At 52.9% G+C, this 21,869-nt stretch overlaps 1 protein-coding gene across 4 annotated transcripts in view; it reads right to left on the bottom strand.

Annotated features, from left to right (window-relative positions):
* Positions 1–232: 232 nt before the first annotated feature.
* The window catches only part of SUPT5H (SPT5 homolog, DSIF elongation factor subunit), a 28,099-nt gene continuing 6,462 nt past the window's right edge, over positions 233–21,869 (bottom strand). For 3 of the 4 annotated variants that reach the window (XM_032842043.1, XM_032842044.1, XM_032842045.1), the window contains exons 4-30: positions 19,070–19,135; positions 18,521–18,532; positions 17,959–18,028; positions 17,774–17,842; positions 17,610–17,675; positions 17,336–17,366; positions 16,905–16,973; positions 11,388–11,639; positions 10,241–10,330; positions 10,061–10,131; positions 8,514–8,619; positions 8,178–8,271; positions 7,951–8,087; positions 7,346–7,501; positions 7,102–7,248; positions 6,064–6,210; positions 5,851–5,976; positions 4,957–5,041; positions 4,510–4,629; positions 4,325–4,427; positions 4,108–4,235; positions 3,908–4,013; positions 3,331–3,489; positions 3,045–3,213; positions 2,497–2,700; positions 731–826; positions 233–657 (exon numbers count right to left, since the gene is read on the bottom strand). In XM_032842043.1, the coding sequence (XP_032697934.1) occupies positions 514–657; positions 731–826; positions 2,497–2,700; positions 3,045–3,213; positions 3,331–3,489; positions 3,908–4,013; positions 4,108–4,235; positions 4,325–4,427; positions 4,510–4,629; positions 4,957–5,041; positions 5,851–5,976; positions 6,064–6,210; positions 7,102–7,248; positions 7,346–7,501; positions 7,951–8,087; positions 8,178–8,271; positions 8,514–8,619; positions 10,061–10,131; positions 10,241–10,330; positions 11,388–11,639; positions 16,905–16,973; positions 17,336–17,366; positions 17,610–17,675; positions 17,774–17,842; positions 17,959–18,028; positions 18,521–18,532; positions 19,070–19,135 (3,023 nt within the window). In that variant the 3' untranslated portion in view covers positions 233–513. The remainder of the gene's footprint in view (positions 658–730; positions 827–2,496; positions 2,701–3,044; positions 3,214–3,330; positions 3,490–3,907; positions 4,014–4,107; positions 4,236–4,324; positions 4,428–4,509; positions 4,630–4,956; positions 5,042–5,850; positions 5,977–6,063; positions 6,211–7,101; positions 7,249–7,345; positions 7,502–7,950; positions 8,088–8,177; positions 8,272–8,513; positions 8,620–10,060; positions 10,132–10,240; positions 10,331–11,387; positions 11,640–16,904; positions 16,974–17,335; positions 17,367–17,609; positions 17,676–17,773; positions 17,843–17,958; positions 18,029–18,520; positions 18,533–19,069; positions 19,136–21,869) is intronic. The other variant, XM_032842042.1, reaches the window with a different exon arrangement.

The raw sequence follows: 21,869 nt of genomic DNA, 5'->3' as shown, positions 1-21,869 counted from the left end.
ATTTTCACTTCACGTAACAGAAAGAGATGAAACTTCAATCACAGGTAGGCTCTGTCCTAATAATCTCTTTCCAGTGTCTCATACATTCATCCTGAAGAGCCCTCTGGCATGGGCAGTATCATTTTCTAGATGGGGAAACTGAGGCTTAGGTACCATCCAGTTATTTGCTCAGGAAGTAAGTGGGGTCTGCAAATGACCCCACTTACGAAACACTGACACACACACACACCACTTTTGACCAAACAGCTTTTTATTGAAAGACCATTAACACAAAAGCTAGCTGTGGAAGGGAGGGTGCAGAAGGTGGGGACCCTCCCCCAGACTCTACTCTGATTCCCATGAACACCAGAAAGGGAGACAGGAACCCAGAAAGAAAAATAAAGGAAGTCCTGAACAACCACATTAGCCCTGGTCCGGGCCCCAGACCCTGCGTCAGAGCCGAGGGCCAGGGAAGTTAGGAGGGATGCTCCCTGCCTGCCAGGTATCCGCCAAGGTCCGCCCGCCCCGCACTTTTCAGGCCTCCAGGAGCTTCCCCAGGAAGCGAAGATTGAGGATCTTGAGCTGCTCGTCAAGGTCCATGCGGACGATGCCATCCTCACCGTCGATGCTCAACAGGACCCCTGTGGCTTCCCGGTCCTCACCCAGGATGACCTTCACCTGGGCGGAGGGACACAGGGTCAGGCTCCGCATCAGCAGCCCCAGGCCCCCACGCCTCCTGGCCCCCCATTACCTTGTTGTTCTTGGTGGGGGTGATGGGCTCCAAGTGCTCGCTGGAGATGCTGACCACCTTCTCACTGTCCTTTAGGTACACAGAGCACATGCCTCCCTGTGGGCAGGGACAGCCCGGTCAGCCTGGCCTGTTTCCAGTGTAGGACTACTGCCCGCACGCAGGGGGCATGGGCTCAGGGCTCATTCCAACAAGTCACTTTCCCAAGGTGACACGGGCAGGAGAGCCTAAAAGCTAGGCCTGGTTCCTGGGCCTGTGGTGTGTGGGGACGGCGTGATCGGGCCAGCATGGGAAGCACCATAATGAAGCGGACTCAGGCCAAAAGAGACTGCTGCTCAGCACTTGACTCTTCAAGTCCCCACTCGGGCCTCATCTTTCCCCCCGCCCCAGGCCCGCGCATTTATCTCAGGGATGTCCTCCCACTCCCTAGTGCCTGCCCGGAGCTCTGGCCTCATGTTGGTCAGCTCTTTCACCAACAACCTCCAGCTCTGACGTGTGTTCATTTGGCCTCCTGAGGGTCTCTGCCACCTCTCTCCTCTCTTCCTCACTGCCTCACAGGGCGGGCTGACCTCCCCCCGAGGCTCACAGCCCTCCGTCTCAGCTCCCTAGTCCATCCCTGCTACAGCAACATAGTGAATTAATTCCAAACCACAGACCTGATCCCACCACTGCTCTGCCTGCTTAGCTTCCTCAGGACACGGTCCAAGGTCCCCAGTCTGCCACACAACCTGGCTCAGTCACTTCTCCGGCCTTGTCACTCCCCTTCCCCCTAGGCTATGTTCCAGCCACAATGAACATACTTCAGCTCCCCACATGTGCCAGGCTTTCCTTCATCACCAGGCCTCAGTGTGTCCCTTTCTGAGACACACTGAGCCCCTCCCCAGCCACTTCTCTTGGGTTACTTCTATTCGTTCTTCAGGTCTTGGTGCAGACACCTCATTCTCCAGGAAGCAGCCCGCAAGCCCCTCCAAAGTTAAGTAAGGGTGCCTCCTCTAGGTTCCCATAGCTCCCTTTGCCCTTGGGGCTTCCTGTGTCCCAGCTCTGGTCACTCAGGCTCTCTTTCTTTGGGGACATGTCTGCCTCCTCAACCAGAATGTGAACTATGTGACGGCAAGGCCTGGAGCTGTCTTGGTCCCTGGTGTTTAATTCAAATAATATTTACTGGAAGGCCAGCACGCTCTTGGCCCCTCATCTAGGAACTAAGGCTACTTACTTAGGAATGAAACACAGGCTTAGTAACCAAAGAATCAGCCCTGAGTCAACTTTAAGCTTTTAGGCAGCAGGTAAGTAACATGAAAAACATTACATGGACTTAAAAGAGACAGATCTGAGATACCCCAAAAGGTTTCCCTGAAGGATGATTAGCAGTTTACTAGTAAGAGGATAGAAGGAAGAGCGTCCTAGTCAGAGGAAAGTGATGAGCAAAGGCCCTGAGGCTGCAGAGAACTTGGTGACAGTGAAGAATGGAAAGGCTGCAGCAGGGGTGGGGTGCCTGGCAGAACACGCAGTCCCTGTTATGGAACTGGTCGCAGAGGACTATGTTAAAGAGTAACCTAGTCCCTGGGTGCCAGTCACTGCTCCATGCTGGGAAGGCCCCAGCTATGCCCTGTGGGGCCTGCAGGCCAGTCCTGCCACACCCACTTTTCCAGTTATAAACGAGTACTGGAGAACGTGGTTAGGTGATTAAAAACAGAAACCCAGTGGCCACAGAGATTGGGGATCCCAAAGGAGAGGACAACTGCCCACCCCCCAGCCTGGGCCCCACTTACTGTGACGCTGCGGATGACTCCTGTCTGCCCCACCACCTGCGTATCCAGGTAGGTGTCCCGCACCTTCACCTGGATGTCTGTGGTTACCCAGTCGCTGGAGTTCTGCTCAATGCCTGAGCCTGGTGTGTGCGGGTTGTAGCCCCCAGGGGAAGGGGCTCCGGGTGTCATCGGACTGTAGCCAACAGGGCTCGGGCTGGGACTGGCCTGTGAGTGAAAGGGGGACAGCATTGTTGGGACTACGTCATCTAGCTTGGCTGTCCCCACAGACCTAAGGCCCATTCTAAACCATCCCCCCCTTTTTTAAAGATATATTTGAGAGAGAGAGTGAGAGAGAGTGAGCATTCGAGTGCAGGGAGGGGCAGAGGAAGGGAAAGAAACTTTAGCAGACTTCCCCGCTGAGTTTGGAGCCTGACACAGGGCTTAGTCAGTCTCAAGACCCTGAGATCACAACCTGAGCCGAAACCAACAGTTGATAGCTGAACCAACCACTGCGCCACCCTGGCCCACCGTAGACCACCGCCCTTAAGGACACACAAGCCGGTCAATACCTGATAGGCCATGGGGGAGGGTGTGGGATGGTAGCTGGCTGGAGAGTGGGTGTTCTGGTACCCTGCTGGGCTTGGCGCCACCTGGTGGTAGCTCTGGGGGCTGGGGCTGGGCTGGTAGGAGCCTTGCGGAGAGGGGGCGGCATAGGGGGAGAACTGGTCTGTGTTGTACCTGGAGACTCAGAGACAGAAAGGGGCACTTGCTGGGGATGGTGTTGAAGAGAAGAAGGTAATGGCAGTGGGGAGGGTCGGGGCAAGGTCTGATTAGGGTCAGCCCCAGTGGACTCACATGGCTGGCGTCCCTGGCGTCTGTGGGTTGTACTGAGGGTTGACCTGTGGGGATGAGGGGTCGGGATAGCCGGGTGTTTGGGGATTGGGGGTGCCCCCATAGGCCTGTGGGGATGGGGTGGGCTCATCGTCAAAGGCATACTCATATTCTTCCTCCGCCCTGTTGGAGAGAGAAGTCTGTTGAGAATGACTGCGGTGATCACAGCAATGCAGCAAATGCTTCCAGAACAGCACTGGACACCTCACAACAGCCCCGTCCAGAGGCCTCCATTTCACAGCTCAGACTGGGAGGCAGAGACAAGGCTGCCGCCCAAGGTCACAAATCTGGTCACATGACTTTGATTACACAAATCTGTCTTGGAGCCCAGGTCTTAACCACAGCAGGCTACTCCGGTGGGGACTGGACACTATCTGACCCCCAGCCCCAGCCCCACCTACCCCTTCGCACATAAGCAGCCCCGGGCGGGGAGCAGAGAATTCAGGGAGGGCCATTCGGACCCCTCCACTCCGCAGACACCCAGCATAACCACTTGCACACACAGGCTCAGGGAACCCTGTCCCCACCCCCCAATCCTCACCGGGATGGCGTGTTGGGATTGTTGGGGTCCCAGGCCCCACTCTGAGCAGGAGTACGGCTGCCATCATGCAGGGGTGTCTGTGAACCGTAATGCGGGGTGCGGCTGCCTAAAACGGGAGAGTGGGAGAGGTGTTCATCTGTTCCGCCCTGTCTCTACGCCCCGCCACATCACCCCTCATCCCTGTCCCCAGGCAAGCTCACCATCCTGGAGAGGCGTTTGAGAGCCATACATGGGTGTACGGGAGCCAGAGCCGTACATTGGCGTCTGGGAGCCGTACATGGGTGTCCGCCCGTAGGTGGAGGTCATGCCTCCCGGGCGCCGCGAGCCCCTGTGGACACAGAAAACCAGTGGGGTGAGGAGGGCCCTCTGGCCACCTAACAACCCCCACCCCCGGCCCCACACTGCCCCAGTGCGTACACCGTGGTGAGCCGCTGACGGTCCACAGAAATGGTCTGGCAGGTGGAGTGCAGCTCCACGCGGGCTGTGGACTCAGTGGCATCCTTCACCACACCAATGTAGCCTGGCGAGAGACAGGACATCAAGCTGGGTGGGGTGCCCCGCCATGCCCCTCCTCAGGCCTCCCACATGGCCCTCAAGGTCACCTTTGTAGGGCCCCTGGGAGATGCGCACGGTCTGCCCTATGAGCTCGTTGTCTCTCCGCCCCCGGCCCCTGCTCATGCCTCCGCTGCCACCACCGGGGCTGCCAAAGCCACCACGCTGACCTAGGGAAGAAGGATAACGTCACCAGTTCCTAAGGCCATGTCCTCCCCTACATGCTGTGTCTACAGACAGAGCACCCTCAAGCCTCCTCTGCCCTGGCTTGACTCCCCCAAGGCACACCCCGGGTTTAGGAGCTTCCTCTGGGCAGCCTGCACCACCATGACCGCCCTGGCTGCCACTGGGGGCTGCGGGGTCGGGGAGGGTCCTGGTCAATGTGAGCCAAGAACCCCATCATGGCCAGGCCAGCGGAGCAGGCACCCAGAAGAGTGTGGGCTGAATGATCTCCCTCCCTCAGTCCCCAGCCCCACCCTTGCCCAACTCGCTCTCACCTCCAGCGCTGGGGTGCATGGGACTGCTGATCCGAGGGCTCATGGGGGCAAAGCCGCCCACTGTGAAGTTGGTCACATCTCGGGGCTACGGAAGGGATGAGCAGTGAACGGGCAGGCAGGAGCCTGAGGGATGGCTCCCCCAGGCCACCGCCTGCCTCCATTTGGGAATAGCTCCTGCCTGAACTGGCCTGGAGGCCATCCCTTGCTCCTTCTGGTGATGATGCCTCAATTTCCCTTTGGGGAAACTGCCACCCCCATGCCACTGTGGGCCTGTCAATCAAGAGGCCCGGTCCTCCCCTGGCCGGGGTCAGAAGAATTGCTCACCCCGTGCGTAGGACCCTAAGGACCAGCTCCTGCTCCCAGCTCCCCAGAGTCTGGGCCTCATTTCCTGTTGCCTGCTTCTGTGCAGCTTTCCCATGTCCCACCTCATCTACATTTGCTGCTCCCCAGAAACATTCGCACAGCTCTGGGTCCCTTCGTTCAGGTCTGTGCTCGGGTGTCATCTCAAGGCCTTTCCTGCACCTTCTCCCTCTAAGGCAGCACCCCCCCACGATTCTCTCTCCCTCTTCTGTTCTACTCTCCTTCATGGTGTTTGTCCCCGCCTCATAAGCACCACATCTGTATTTACTCATCTGCTCGTCTCCGGCTAGCAGCTCTAGAAGCGCACACATGTTCACCTTATTCGCTGGTGTATCTCCAGTGGCAAGGCACCTGTCAGGTGCTCAAAAAAACTGAATGGATGAATGATTTGGTAAAAAGCTTGGAATCTCACTAAACTCTGCCAAGGACCTGAGCCTGACACGTGCCCTCCTAATCCCCAACAAGCCCATTCTCATTGCTGCTAGGGCCAGGGAAGGCCAGGAACCCAAGGGCCAGGGACTGCACCCGCCATACCTTGGAGCCCCCTGCCAGGACAAGGTGGCGGGTCTTGCAAACAAACATGCCCCCGTTCTCCACCAGTTTCTTGCAGTGCAAGAAGGCAAAGCTGCGGAAGAGATGGCGAATTTCGCCCTCCCGGCCCTGGATGGGGAAAGGATGGTCACTCTTGGGGCTGTGGCCCACTCTAGCAGTTTCAAGCAGGCTGGATGGGCGGGAGCTTATACTCACTGAGTGGGGGCCGTCAATGACCTTGACGATGTCCTTCACATGAATGTTATTCTGTTCTGAGTCCAGGGCCACGGCAAAGCGATTGTCCTTCTTCCGCGTCACAGCCTGATGCCTGACAGTCACCACCTTCCCATACATGTTCAGCACCTACAGATGGAGAGGGGGATGCTGAGCCGTGAGAGTACAAAGGGGTGACGTGGAGCAGGGTTTCCCTAAGGCGGGACAATCCTTCCTTGCAGAAGACCGTCCCAAGCTCTGCAGAAGTCCAAACTCCCTGGCAGTCTCAGGGCACCACCGCCCAGGCACTGGGTCAAACAAAAATGTTCCCAGTCATTCCAAAATGCCTTTAGGGAGGACAGTCCATCCCGACTAAGCATCAGGGACCTGAGAAATGGATGGAGAAGTAGATGTAGATGTAGAAGTAGAAGTAGATGTTAACATAATGTTTACCCATCACTGTGTGCCAGGCCCCCTACTAAATTCTTCACACAATATTTCACTGAAGCCTCAAAACTTCCCTGAATCATGATGATTCCCATTTTACACAGGCGGCGGGCGGGGGGTGGGGGTGGGGGGACGACACAGGACTCTCAGGCTGAGAGAGGGTGAGTCACTAGCCCAGCATCACACAGCATGGAGCAACAGGGCCCAGGTATGAATCAAAGTCCAGGGTCCTAAGCATTAGGCTCTGACTCCCACGTGCACTGGGTATGGGTGGAGTGGAGGAGGGCACCTGCAGTCCCCAGCCCTGAGCAAGCATCTAGATTTACATATTTGATCTCAGGGCCTCAGTCATAACAAATGAAGTGCATGCTACTATTTCTCTGTTTTACAGGGTATGAAACACGCATGAAGAGAGTCAATGACCTGTCACTTGCCCAACACCACAGAGCCAACCTGGGCTGACAGCCCTGATCAGCCCCCCAGAACAGTCTGGGTTCATGGCTACCACACTCCACCACCTCCCAGGATGAGAGGAGCTCAAGGGAGAGGGAGACCCCTACAAGGAAGCCCCGCCACTGAGTACAACACACACACCTGGAAGGTCTCCCGCTCCAGTCGCACGATGACACCCACGGTCTGGGGGTCCAGCTGCACCAGTTCCCCCCACTCATGCTGGCCCCCCACATCCACGCCCGATGCTGTCTCTGAGCAGAGCTGCAGGTCCCGGGGGAGCACCTTCAGCTATGGGAAACAGGAAAGGGGTGAAGCAGGGTCCCAGCAGGTCCTCGGCCTGGGTCTCCCTGGCACATTCCACGCTGCTTCCCCTCCCCTCACCTACCTCATGCATGGTGAGGTCAGAGAAGAGGATGACGAAGTTCTCTTCCACTCGCACAATGAGACCTGTGTCACCCTCAAATCGGCCAGCAATCACCTTCACGTGGTCCCCCATTTTAAAGTACTTCCGAAGTTCCTGGGCTGGGAACTCCAGCATGTCCTGGGGACCAGGTGTGGGGACGCTGAGCCGGGGAAGGGAAGCCACCACAGCCTGCCTGCCTCACCGTTTCCAGAAGCCACTCATATTCTCAGAAAACCTTTCCAAGACCCACTCCAGGCTCAGCACCCAACCACAGACTCCTGTAGGCCGCCTGGACAACCCTCAGACTGCCCCAGAGACAGCTCACCTCAGACTCGTGGTATCAGCCTGGACACCCCTTTACTCCACACACAGAAAGCTGGTCCCCAAGACACTTCCTCAGACCTAGCCAGAGAAAGCCTCACCCCAGACACACCATGCTAGCTAGCCTGGACAAACCCTCACACGGACACAAAGACTCAGACACACGCACCCTTACAGCAAACACAAACCAGGCAGCCCCCTCAGATTACTCCAGACTACACCCTGCTCTCAACCCGACCCATACATATAGGTAGCAGGGTGCCCACCTTGAGGTCCTCGTGCTTGGGCATGATGGTGATCTTGTTGCCGTCCACGCTGAGAATCTTGCCCTGCAGGTTGATGAGTTCACCCTCACACACCTCCACGTTGTCCCCAGGCTGGAAGTTGTGCTCCCTCTCCTTCCCTGCAGGGGCAGGTGCATGGCTGACTTGGGGGTGCCTGCCATGAGCCGCCCCCTCCTCTTTGGCCTGAGTTACCACCAGAGACCAAATACCTGTGCTCTCAGTCACGACCTCAAGGTCAATACCCTCCGGCTGGTCCTCAAACTTCTCCAGCTCAGAGAGCGTGGGCTTCACACCCTCCGTGATCTGAGCCCCAAGAGACAAGGGGAAGAGGAGAAAGTAGACGAAGGTCAGTGTCACAGCCCAGCCAAGGGAGCCAGATGGTGAGATTTATTTCCACAGGGACACTCCTACACTCCTGACTCAGAAGATTGTCCAGGACAGACCCCGATAACCCCCTGCTCTGGGGCCTGGACTGAAGGAGGGAGAGAAAGCCTGGCCTCCCGGCTCCCCAGCATGGTAAGCAAGATGCCCCTCGGGACCCTCACCACAGCAGACATGGCAAAGCTCTTGAAGAGAAAGCCCTTCCGGCTGTAACGGTTCCCCTCGAAGATGAGGAAGTCACCATCGGAGGCAACATCGCCGCCAAGGGACCTGGGATTTTGTGGGGGAGAGAAGATTGGGAGGGGAACTAAGTAGAGAATCTTGCTAAGCCTCAGGCTCCTTTGCTGGCAGAGGGGGAAGGATCACAGGACCGCTCCCCATCCCGCCCCACTGCGTGCCCTCCTGGCCGAGTGTCCTGTCCCTGCACTCCCTGTGCTCTCTCCTGTGTGACCGCTCAGCACAGCGCAGCTCACCCTCCGACGAGCTACCATCTGATGCATCTCCCTGACCAGAACGGCCACTCCCGAAGGACAGGAGTCTCACCTTTTCCACTCACTGCTAGTCTCCCAGAGCAGCAGCCTGCACACCGGAGGCACTCGGTGAAATACTAGCTCGACACAATATTGGACCATGTCAATGGTTCTCATGCATGGAGCACTCAGCCTGCGCCTGGCCGGGCCATACACCTTTCAGACTGCCCCCAAAGCCTGTGACGTAACTCACATGCCCTGCATTTCCCAAGGAAATGAGGGAGTGAAGCGCGCATGGGGCACACCTCCTGGCTAGGATGGTCTGAGTCTGGATTCGAATTCGGGTCCTGGGACTCCCAAGGCTCTGCCCTAACTCTCCGGCCCTGCATGTGGGTGGGCAACATTCAGTTCTGGCCCACGCTTCTACAGTGAGAAGGGAAAGCCTGCCCCACTCCCAAAAAGGAAGTGTGGGGGAGCACGGCGAGCTCTTCCTGCCACTTGATCCTCTTCTCGGTGTGTTGAGTTTGGCAGAAGCCAGAGCAAGCTCTGTGGGCGGGGCCGGGCAGGGTCTGGTCAAGTGGACAGCAGGGGGGTAGGGGTCTAATTCAGGCATGTGAAGTAATAGCCAAGTCCTGGGATGCAGCTCAAAAGGTGTTCTATAATTCCCCTTTAAAGGCATGAAAAACCATCTGGTGGCTGACAAGGGGTTCTAGAACAGGACCAGTGGTTCACGTTCCTCTGTCTCCTCGTCTCCCGTCCTCCCCATCAGGAGCCTTCTGGTTAGCCCTAGAACACTGGGGTCACTGGGCTGCTCCAAAGCTCCCTCCAGCTGGGGAGGGTGAGGGACACCCCCTGATGGGGAAGGGCTCTGCAGTCCTGTCTCCACTGTCCAGACATCAGGATGTCAGGGAAAAAGACCTCACAAAGCCTGATATGCCGAGGGATGCCTGACACGTCCGTGATACTGGGGCCATGTGCTATTCGGGGTACACGTACACATTAACTTATCTGACGCTCATGACAATCCCAGGAGGCAGGGGGCATCCCTGCTGGTGGTTATAGCAGAGGAGCCCGAGGCCCAGGATGTTCAATAACTCGGCTGAGGTGATGCTGCCAAGCTGACCAGTTGCAAAGAAAACCAAGGATGGGTCAGGGGGGCCCAACCCTGCAGGGGAGCCCGGAGGCACACTCTGCGTCACAGCTCAGGGGACCTCACCCAGCCAGGCCCCAAGGACACTCACCTGATCTTCTCGGCATCAAACAGCCTCTGTGGAGGCCGCTTAAACTTCTTCCTTTTGGCAAACCAGTCTTTCTGTGGAGGAAAGGGGGCGCGGGTGGGAAGGGTGGAGGAGGAGGGCTCAGCCACCAGCAAGGATCAGGCATCCTCCCCGCCCATGGGCCACAGGGCGTCCCCCTGGTACCAAGCTCATGCGGGCCTTGATGCGGTCGTAGTCAATGCGGGGGATCATCTTCAAGGAGATGGTGTTTTGGCTGGGCTCCACATAATCCACCTGAGGAGAGGGGGGTGGTCAGGAGGGCCCTGGTCTTCCCTCCCCCATCCCAGACACAGGAAGGGCAGGAAAGCGGGTGATGGGGAAGAAATCACACTCCTGAGAATTCCCTGCATTCTCTCTAGCCTGTCTCCCCTCAGCTGAGAAGCAAAATACCTACTACTTGCTTGACACCTCTCCGCGGACGTCCGAAAGGCCCCTCAAGTCTAGCACAACCACAACCAACCTCCTGCCGGCTCCCGAGTCTGCTCCTTGCCCGGTCTTCTCCCACTCCATCATTCCTTCTACTCTGGCACACAGCCTGGGAGTCATTCTGGGCTCCCTCTTACTCTTCCATCCATCTCCATTGTGCTACCAACCCCTGTTAGCTCTGTCTTCAGAAACTGACCTTATCCTCCTCCTCCCTGCTGCCACCCTGGGCCTGTCCCACCATCACCTGCCGCCAGGACTATGGCAGGGGTCTCCTTGCTGGTCTCCATGCTCCTGTGGCCCCATCCAGTCCAGCCCAGGGTTTGACGGCCAGGTAATTCTTTATTGCAGGGCGCTGTCCCCTACACTGCAGGACATTAGCATCGATCCTGGCTTCTATCCACTAGATGCTGGAACAACTCGCTCCTCAATTGACACAACCAAGAACAGTGCCCTGCGGGCAATACTGTCCCTGCCTGAGAACCAGGAATCTATCCTCCAAGAAGCTGTCAGAGCAATCCTATTAAAATCCAAGTCCCGCCACATCCCTCCATCTCTAGTAGAAGCCAAAGCCCTATGACAGGCCACAGGCACAGTCCCCTCCCTGGGCTCTCCTCCTGTTACTCTCACTCTGGGGCATTCTGCTTCAGCTAGGGCGGACCTATGTGCATGCTGTTCCTTCTGCTGCAACTCTCTTCCTTACAAGGCTCCCTCCCTCACCTCCTTCAGATCTTACTCCCTGTGCTTTGAACATGCACAGATGATGTTCATCCATTTCAATGAAAAGGGAGGGGCACAGGAAAGCAGGAGTGTGACAGCAGCGAGCCCTGGCCCCTCAGCCTCCCTGCCCTGCCCCCAGCCCTGGCACCTGGGCGATGTCGTCCTTATAGATGCCCCTCTTGAGGCGGACCCAGGATTTTGGCTTCAGGTTGGCCACCTCCTTCACAACTTTGAGCACGTCTGTCATCTCCTTGATGGGCACCATCTGCTGGTTCCAGTAGCCGAGCCGCAGGTTGCCCACACCCTCGATGGCCTGCTTCACGTGCGTCTGCTTGTAGGCCTCCACGTAGATGTAGCCCTTCACGTGCTCTGGCGCCACCACTGACTTAATCTGCAGGGGCTGCAGGGCCGAGCCCGCGGCAAGAGACAGTGAGACAGGAGTGCCACAAACAGTGATAGCTGCCATAACAGTGCCCGCTCTTCCGGGAATTTATCCCACAGAAACATCCGTGCAATGACCAGACACGAGGATGTCTGTGGCAGAGTTACTGATTACAGCAAACAAATAAGACTGGACATTTGTAAATGTCCTCAAGAGGGAATTGTCAAACTACACCATAACCATTCCATGAAATATAACGTAGAACTTACAAACTAATGAATCTGTATGTAGTGACATGGAAAGGTAACCAACACAGGGGCACCTGGGCAGCTCAGTGGGTTAAGTGTCTGACTCTTGATACCGGCTCAGGTCATGATCTCAGGGCTGTGAGATCGAGCCCTGCGTTGGGACTCCACACTGGGTGCGAAGCCTGCTTGAGATTCTCTCTCTCCCTTTGCCCCTCCCCACCTCCCTGCAAGCATGCTGTCTTTAAAGGAAAAAAAAAAAAAAAAGAAAGAAAGAAGGAAAGGTAAACAGTGTATACTACATGTAAAAAATAAATGGACGGAAGAGAACTGGAATGACTATACTAACAGCAAACAGAACACATTTTAAGACAAAAGCTACCAGAGATAAAAAAAGACATTTTATACTGATAAACCGTTCAATCGTTCAAGAAGATACAAGAAGTACAAATACATATGAACGTAACAACAGAAACTCAAAAAACAAAAGGCAAAAAGCAACAGAAATAAAAGGAGAGGGGCGCCTGGGTGGCTCAGTGGATTAAAACCTCTGCCTTCGGCTCAGGTCATGATCCCAGGGTCCTGGGATCGAGCCCCGCATCGGGCTCTCTGCTCGGCGGGGAGCCTGCTTCCTCCTCTCTCTCTGCCTGCTTCTCTGCCTACTTGTGATCTCTGTGAAATAAATAAATAAAATCTTTAAAAAATAAAAAAATAATAAAAAAAAAAGGAGAAACTGACAGTTCACTAATAAGAACTGGGGACAAGACCCCACTTTCAAAAATAGACAGGACTAGACAGAAGAACAACACGGAAACAGAGCACTTGAGCAACCCTATAAACCGACCAGACCACACATGCATCTACAGACAAAACTCTGTTGAACGTCACCAGTATGTATACTCTTATGGCACACTTAATACTCTCCAGGATAAACCATATGTTAGGCCATTAAGTTAAGTCTCAACAACTGTAAAAGAATTGAAATTATATGAGATACACTCTCCAACCACATGCAAGTGAAATTAGAAATCAGTAACAGATTTAGAAAATTCAAAATTGTATGGAAATACACTAAGTAACCAATGGATCAAACGTAAGAATTACAGAGTGCCTGGATGGCTCAATGGGTAAAGTGTGTGACTCTTAATCTTGGGGGTTAAGGGTTCAAGCCCTACACTGGGTGCAGAGATTACTTAAAAATAAAATACTGTATCATCTATTTATTTTTTATTTTTTAAAAGATTTTATTCATTTATTTGACAGAGACAGAGATCACAAGTAGGCAGAGAGAGAGGAGGAAGTAGGCTCCCTGCTGAGCAGAGAGCCTGATGCGGGGCTCAATCCCAGGACCCTGAGATCACGACCCAAGCCGAAGGAAGACGCTTTAACCCACTGAGCCACCCAGGCGCCCTCTATTTATTTTAAAGATTATATTATATTTATTTAAAGATTCTATTTATTTGGTCGACAGAGAGACAGCAGAAGAAGAGGGAGTGGGAGAGGGAGAAGCAGGCTTCCCACTGAGAAGGGAGCCAACACGGGGCTTGATCCCAGGACCTGGGGATCATGACCTGAGCCGAAGGTAAAGGCTTAACCACCAAGCCACCCAGGCATCCCTAAAAATAAAATATTTAAAACAAAAAAACCTAAGAATTACAAGGGAAATTAGAAAGTATTTTGAGATGAATGAAGATAAAAACACTAAAACTTACAGGATGTGAAAGAGCTGTGCTGTAAATTTACAGCTGTAAAAAAGAAAAATGTCTAGGGGTGCCTGAGTGGCTCAGCTGGTTAAGCGTATACCTTCGGCTCAGGTCATAGCAGGGTCCTGGGGTACAGCCCCACATCTGGCTCTCTGCTCAGTGAGAAGCCTGCTTCTCCTTCTCTCTCTGCCTGCTCATGCTCTTACTCACTCTCTGATTCAAATAAATAAAGTCTAGAAAGAAAAAAAGAAAGAGAGAGAAATCTCACATCAATAACCTAAACTTCCACCTTTAAGAAACTAAAAAAGAGGGGCGCCTGGTTAAGTCTGTTAAGTGTCCAACTCTTCATTTCCACTCAGGTCATGATCTCAAAGTTGTTGGATCGAGGCCCATGCTAGGCTCCGTGCCAGGCATGGAACCTGCTTGAGATTCTCTCTCTCGTTCTCCCTCTGGCCCTTCCCGCCTCTTAAAAAAAAAAACAGAAAGAAACTAGAAAAGGAAAAGAAAACTAAACCCCAAGCAAGCAGAAGCAAAGAAATAACAGAGTGGAAATAAATAAAAGCGGGAATAGAAATACAGAAGTCCATCAAAACCAAAAGCTGGTTCTTTGAAAAGACTAACAAATTTGACAAACCTTTAGCCAGACTGACCAAGAAAGAGACAAGAGACTCAAGTCACTCAAGACTCAAATTACTAAAATCAGGAATGGAAGAAAGGTCATTACCACCAACCTGACAGGACTATGAAGCAAGAGTGTGAAGAAGTGTACACCAACAGATTAGATAACCTCAATGAAACGAATGTTTTCTGTAGAAAGACATACATTAACAAAACTGACTCAGAAATAAATAGAAAATCTGAATAGACCTACAAGAAGTAAAGATAATGAATTAGTAATAGAAAAAATCTCAACACATATGCATACACAGAACCAGGACTAGAGAGCTTCACTGGTGAATTTGTCCCAATTTTTTTTTTTTTTAAGTTTTTAAAGGATTTTATTTATTTGAGATAGAGTAGGCGCAAGGGAGGGAGAGAAAGAGACAGCTAGCATGAGCGGTGGTGGGAGGAGCAGGAGAGGGAGAAGCAGGCTCTCCACTGAGCAGGGAAACCCAGCATGGGGCTCAATCCCAGGACCCTAGGATCATGACTTGAGCCAACAGCAAACACTTAACTGACTGAACCACCCAGGCGCCCCTCTACCCAATGTTTTATTTTTTTTTAATTTACTTTTTAAAAAGATTTTATTTATTTATTTGAGACAGAGAGCACGTGCATGAGAGGAGAGGGATCAGAGGGAGAAGCAGACTCCCCGCTGAGTAGGGACCCCCCCCCCATCCCCACCCCCGACCGCCACCTTAGGGCACTGATCCCAGGACCCTGAGATCATGACCTGAGTCAAAGGCACTCACTTAACCAACTGAGCCACCCAGGAGCCCTCTACCCAATGTTTTAATAACTTCAATCCTTCACAAACTCCTTTTAGAAGAGGAACGTTTCCCAACTCATCCTATGGATCTAATATTAACCTGATACCAAAAACAGACGTCGTTAAGAAACTAAAGACTGGGGGCGCCTGGGTGGCTCAGTGGGTTAAGTGTCTGCCTTTGGCTCAGGTTCCTGGGATCGAGCCCTGCATCAGGCTCTCTGCTCAATAGGGAGCCTGCTTCCCCCCTTTCTGTCTGCCTCTCTGCCTACTTTAATCTCTGTTAAATAAGTAAAATCTTTAAAAAGAAGAAACAAACAAACAAACTACAGACTACGGGGTGCCTGGGTGGCTCAGTCATTAAGCAGCTGCCTTTGGCTCAGGTCATGATTCCAGGATCCTGGGATCGAGCCCCACATCAGGCTCCCTGCTCAGTGGAAAGCCTGCTTCTTCCTCTCCCACTCCCCCTGCTTGTGTTCCCTCTCTCGCTCTGTCAAATAAAATCTTAAAAAAATAGTAATAGTAAATAATTAAAAAATTAAAAAATAAAATAGAACTGGATTCAGCAACATTTAAGAAAGATCATATACCATGACCCTGGATTTTACAGTATGTAAATTATACCTCTACTAAAAAAGAAACAACTAAATTGTTTCAGCGTTGTTTGTGATAGCAGAAAATGGAAACCACCTTATATTTACCGGGCATGAGAAGATTAAGGCATTGGCAAAAGGCTCACTACAGAATAATATACATACCATGTAATACCATTTTCTTTAAAAAGAAAAAAAAAAAAACCTGACATTTTTTGACTTGCAGAGAAGATGACCCAGAAAGACACACACCAACAGTAATTCCTTCTAAAATCTGGGACTCAGGGAAAGAGGTCTGGCCATCTACAATACGCACATACTACTTTGGCCATCAAAAACAAAAACAATAATCAGTTGTAACTCAGATGGTACTAGAATTCTGCCCAGAACACATGATCGTGGTTTGAGTGTACTTCAAATGATCTGCAAATCCTACAACTATCCACTCGGCCCCACAGACACACACCCACTGCCTCAGTAGGTAAAAGCAGTACACTCGGCCTAACACGGAGCATAGTACGGGAGAGCATCAGCAGCCAGCACAGGGTTAGCAGGAATGCCCTGTTTCCTGAGTTTTGAGTATACCCTTCCTAGGGCTCGCCCCTGTTCCCAAACTGACAATTACGCCTCCGACAATAACTGTATTTATTGAACACAAGCTACAAGACGAGTCCCAGCTGAAAGCTGGACATGTCCAGAGCTATTTGATCCTAATGATGCTGAGGGGCAAGCAGGACACCCAGAAAAGGGACGTGGCTTGATCAAGGTCACAGGGCCAGGACGCAGCAGGGGCAGGATTCAAACTCTAACAGCCTAAAGAAAGATCTGGGAACTTAATGCAGCCTCTGCATGCACTGTGGGCTGTGAGTAAGCCCTGAAGGGGCAGAACGGGCTCCAGCAAGGTCAAAGCGCCTCCCAGGGCAGACACCCGTCCAGAGCAGGGGTTCAGTGGCTATGTGATGACTACATAAGGAGAGAAGGGAGGAATTCTCCTCCGGACAGGCCTGTCCCCTGACCTGCTCAGCCACACTGTTCCACCCTAGGACTCCTCCAAACAGTGAAAGGGTGACAGCGGCCAAACAGGGTTGGTGAACAGGCAGAGCTCACTCAGGAAAGGCTCGGGGCTGCCGGCCCCTGCCAGGAATGCAGACAGTGAAGACGGCACCTCTGTCAGGCACTGAGGAGCCCTTCAATCCAGGGAGGGACAGTTTTAGCTAAAGCAGCTCGTAATGGGCACCTAGTACCCTTGGACCTATACTGTCCCTCCCTCTGGGGTTCACTCTCTCTTTTCCAAGCTGCTTGCCTACCCGACCTACCGTGTCTGTGAACTGGTAGGCAATGAACTTGCGCATCAAGGAAATGGCTGTGGCCCGTTCCTCCCCAATCTGAAAGAAAGACAGAGAGACTTCAGAGAGATGAGGACATGAAGGACGGACACACGAAAGGGGCAAGAGACAGCAGCAAGGCAGACAAAGTCACCAGGCAAGAAAGATAAAATAGACTAGAAAGAGAGAGAGAGGAGCAGGAGAAGAGGAGGTAGGGAGCAAGAGGGATGGGCAGCAAGACGGACAGGGTGGGAGACAGTGAGTAAGGAAGAGCAGCAGAGGTGGGTAGGGGGCTGGGAGGTGGGAGATGACCAGGCAGAGAAAGGACCGAGAGACTGACAGGCCAATGAGACCCAGGACAGAAAGAGCATGAGCTCTGACAAGGCCACCTCCCCCACTCCCCAGCCTCTCAGAGGACACACCTTACATTTGACAGTCCACAGATTTGGATCCCTAGACAGGAGAGGAAAAGGAAGCCAGTGAAATGGCTTTATCACAAAAGATCCGAATCACCACACCATCCTTCTTCCTCTCCCTCCACCCACCTCTCCTTCTCCTTCCTTCCAACCATAAGCAGGAGAAAGAGGTCGAGTGCCAACTTACCACTAGTCCCCACCATTGACCACTCTGTGCCTGCAGATGCACATCACCCCCACACAAGATTCCCCCGTCTCAGCCCAGGCCACCCCCCCTTACTTGACTCCTGGGAGCAGCTGTTGCTGGGTGATGTCATCCGAGAGCTCGTCAGATCCTCCATACACCCTGGAGAGAGGACAGCAGTTGGGAAGGGGCGTGATGCTCTGTTAGAGGCCTGACCCTTCTGGAAAAGGGACCACCCGCCCCCACCCCCGCGCCCTTACGTCTCTCCCACAGACGATTTGGCATATTTCTTCATGTAATACTCTCCCAGTTCTTCCTCTCGCTGATCCCTGGAGTGTGAAGGGGGAAAGCAAACATGAATGAAAGGCTGTGGAGAGAAGGGTGGGCTGACCTGCCCCCAGATCTCCCCTGGGAGGCAGTCTCACCCTTTCACCTCCCTACTTACCTCCAGAGGTTTTGTAGGCGGCGAGCCCCAGAACGGTCTTCATCCAGGACAACATTATCGATATTGGAGGCTGCAGAAAAATGGGCAGATAGGGTAAGAGGAGATGAAAGGCAGGGGCCTGGAGGAAGTGATGGGGGCCGAGAGGGCCGGAGTTGGGCCCTGGGGCAGGAGACACCTCACTAAGGAACTCTCAACCCTCGCCCACTACTCTGTCCTGCTCAGCAATCCTGCTTCTCACAAAAAAGACTTGGGGGACAGGGCCCAATAGGTGGGGGCATCCAGCCATTCCCCATCTCACAGCCACTGAGTACGCCCTGAAATCCATCCCACCCCCTCACCATCCCTGTGGCCCACAACGCTCACACGTACACATAAACACATACACACTTCCCCAGGCCAACGGCTGCAGACCTGACCTCAGAACTCCCTGATTCTGGACCCTCTATGAGTCAGAGCCCCCAGGGCCAGACAGGGTCAGGGGTGGAGGGAGGGTGCTGTGGGCAGGAAGGAGATGTCAGGATATGGGAGAAGGGCCGGGGAATCACAGTTTCCAGATTCTTACCTTCAATCTCTTCTACTTGGAGGAAGAGGAGGTGGTGGTGGTGGTGGTGGTGGTGGTGGTGGTGGGCGAGGGCAGACAAAGTATGAGCCAAATTATAGCAGCGAAATCAACCAATGGGTTGGGGGAAGGGGAAGGGAGGGACACAGGAAGGTTGAAAATCAAAAGTAAAGGCCAGGCACCAGGTGGTTGGGGGAGAAGCCGAAATGTATGAGGCGCACAAAACGGAAAATAACAGGGAAGTGGGGGCACTGGCCCAGGAAGTGGGGGGTACCTTGGGACAGAGCCCACCCCCTACAACCCCCAGAAGGGATTCACTGGGGCCCTGGGATCCCAGAGTCCTCTTCCCACCATACCCACCACCCACAACCCCCACCCCCCAACTCATGGGCCTAAAAGGAAAAGGGTACAGAGCTGGTCTCTCTGGCAACGACAGAAAGAAGCGAGGTGAGGAGGGGGTGGGGGGGTGCAGGGCATGGGTGGGGGATGGGCTCTCAAGACCCTCTAGGTCACACCCCAAAGCAGTTTTGCAGAGGTGGGGCCCCCACACACCTTTCTCTAGAATGTCTTCTGCTCCGTCCTCCCACTGGTCCTCATCCTCATACTCATCATCCACATCTGCAACAGGAAAGCCAAGTGGTCAGGGAGGCAGCCACAGCAGAGATGACCTTGTGACCGTGGCTCCCAGGAGACGGCACTGGGAGGTGGGCATGACAACCATGCACCTTGCAGGTCAGCACAGAGATGCCAGCACAGGTGAGGCTCTTGCCTGGATGGCACGGAGCTGCTGCTTTAAGCCACAGGAATGGGTTTCCCCACGCAGCTCCACCTCCATCTGGCTCGGAAAGCCACCCCTCCCCTGATCCCACCCATAAGTCCATTTAAATAATCTGATCAGGGACACTACAAACTGGCTCAGTCAGCACAGTGTGTGACTCCTGATCTTGGGGTCAAGAGTTCAAGCTCCACCTTGGGTGTAGAGATCTCAAAATAAATAAGTAAATAAACAAACTTAAAAAAAAAATCAGATCAAAATAAATAAAAACGAAAATTCCCTCCAAACTATTAAGACCAGTATATACATGTTTTTTAAAGATGCGATTCACAACCTGTTGGTTTTGTTATTATTCCTTCACGTCTGTGACCCTAAAACTTACTGAGAGTGTCCCGTGTGCCCTGCTCTGCTGGGAGCACTTGCCACAGACTCCTCACAGAATCCTCACTCCCAGCACCGTTCGGATTTTCCAGTAAGGGCTCTGAGGCCCAGAGAGGGGACCTAACTGGCCCAGAGACTCTCAGCTGGTCCCGGAGAATCAGACTAGCTCCAGGTCTCATGCACCGAACCTCCTCACTGCGTTTCTCATGCTCTTTCATATGTAGCGAATGTTACTTTAAAAACTAAGCGGCGATACCCGCACGTGACGAAAAACTCCAAAGCATTCAGAGGCTGTGCGTGTGCAGGGAAGTCTCCCTCCCATTTCTAGCCCCTGCCAGCTCAGTCCCCTTCCCCAGACGAAACTCCATGAGCAGTTTCTTGCCTAGAGATCACCTGAGCACACGGGGGAAGTGCGTCTAAACCCTCAACCGCCAATAGCCCCAGTACAACTTTTTAACACTGTTTGGTACCTTCCTCTTTTTCTAAGCAATCCTACCAGCCTGGGGTGCTTCCACAGGAGCACATGCCTCATTTGCTATCAGACGATCCGCCCCCGTAACTCATTTTACCGGGCCCTTACCATCAACCTACACTTAGGTCACCAGACATTTACAACTGAAAACAGGAATGCCGCAACTATCTCCTGTCTTTACCTTTACGCGCCTGTGCAAATTTAATCTAATCGCTGGGTAAATTCCTAAAAAAGAACTTCTGGATCAAAGGGTCCCTGCCTGTTAAACGTCAATGGGCACCTCCGCATAACTTCCCACATGCAGTGCCCAACCATGCTCCCATCACCAGTGCCTACTTGTCCCTGGCAGTCCACATCTGTCACACAGCATGTTATCCCTTCTACTACCTAAGATCCCTCCTCAAAGAAAGGACTCCATCCCCTCAGCCTTTAAGGGGAGGACCAGGACTGTGCCGAGCATGTCCCGCCCGTCTGCTCCCTGGTTCTCCCTTAGGGAAGAGGTCTCATGAAAATGGCCGATGGCATTCCAAGTGGCTCTCCCTGACATGGGTGTGGGGAACAAATGCCCTCACAGATGGCTGCTGGGAGGTAGGACCTTTTCAGGGCCAATTTTTGGCTGCAGACATCGAAAGGCTTTAAAGCCATGTGCATCCCCTTTGCCCAGGAGTTTGACTTATAGGACTTTAGCATGTAGAAAATGTTCAGGGTCCATGACAGATAAAATACATTTTCACTCATCTCTATTGAAAAGTCATATTCACGTCAATTACAAACAATGGAAATAAATCACAATAACGTTAGCAGTAAACTCTAGTATTTTCCCAGCACACTATAGCTGCTGATATCTCAAAATGTCATCTGCACTCATCGCTACTTCAAAATTAGATTTTTATCAGACCCTATTAAGTCGTTATTTCAATGCATTCATGAAAAAACCCACACGTTCTGTAAATATTTAGGTACCGTATTTCAGTATAATTATTCTCTTTGGAATCCTATGTTATTTTTCCCGTGAGCATTTCAGATCATGGTTCTACGAAGGGGTCTGCAAACTTCACCAGACTGCCCAGGGAGCCACAGCACAAAAAAAAAGTTCAGAACACCCAGGCTAGGTAATAACTTGTGTCTTTGTGTCTAAATACTGGGAAGGTGTTCCCAGCAGTGCTGCTTGTAGTGATGAAAGACACAAACTTCAATATCCAGTAAGACATTGGTTAGAAACAAATTAAGGGGTGCCTGGAAGGCTCAGTTGGTTAAGCGACTGCCTTCAGATCAGATCACGATCCTGGAATTCCAGAATTGAGTCCCGCACTGGGCTCCCCGCTCAGCAGGTAGTCTGCTTCTTCCTCTGACCCTCCCCCTTCTCAATCTCTCTCTCTCAAATAAAATAAAATCTTTAAAACAAAACAAAACAAGTGGCGCCTGGGTGGCTCAGTGGGTTAAGGCCTCTGCTTTCGGCTCAGGTCATGATCCCAGGGTCCTGGGATGGAGCCCCGCATCGGGCTCTCTGCTCAGCGGGGAGCCTGCCTCCCCCTCTCTCTGACTGCTTCTCTGCCTACTTGTAATCTCTGTCTGTCAAATAAATAAATAAAATCTTTTTTTTTTTTAAAGATTTTATTTATTTATTTGATAGAGAGATCACAAGCAGACAGAGAGGCAGGCAGAGAGAGAGGAGGAAGCAGGCTCCCCACTGAGCAGAGAGCCCGATGCGGGGCTCGATCCCA

The sequence above is a fragment of the Lontra canadensis genome, unplaced genomic scaffold (assembly GCF_010015895.1).
Source record: "Lontra canadensis isolate GAN:19392208 unplaced genomic scaffold, GSC_riverotter_1.0 scaffold125, whole genome shotgun sequence".
NCBI lineage: Eukaryota > Metazoa > Chordata > Mammalia > Carnivora > Mustelidae > Lontra > Lontra canadensis.
Note: the sequence above shows the minus strand (reverse complement) of the source record. Positions and strands in the feature narration are given on the sequence as shown.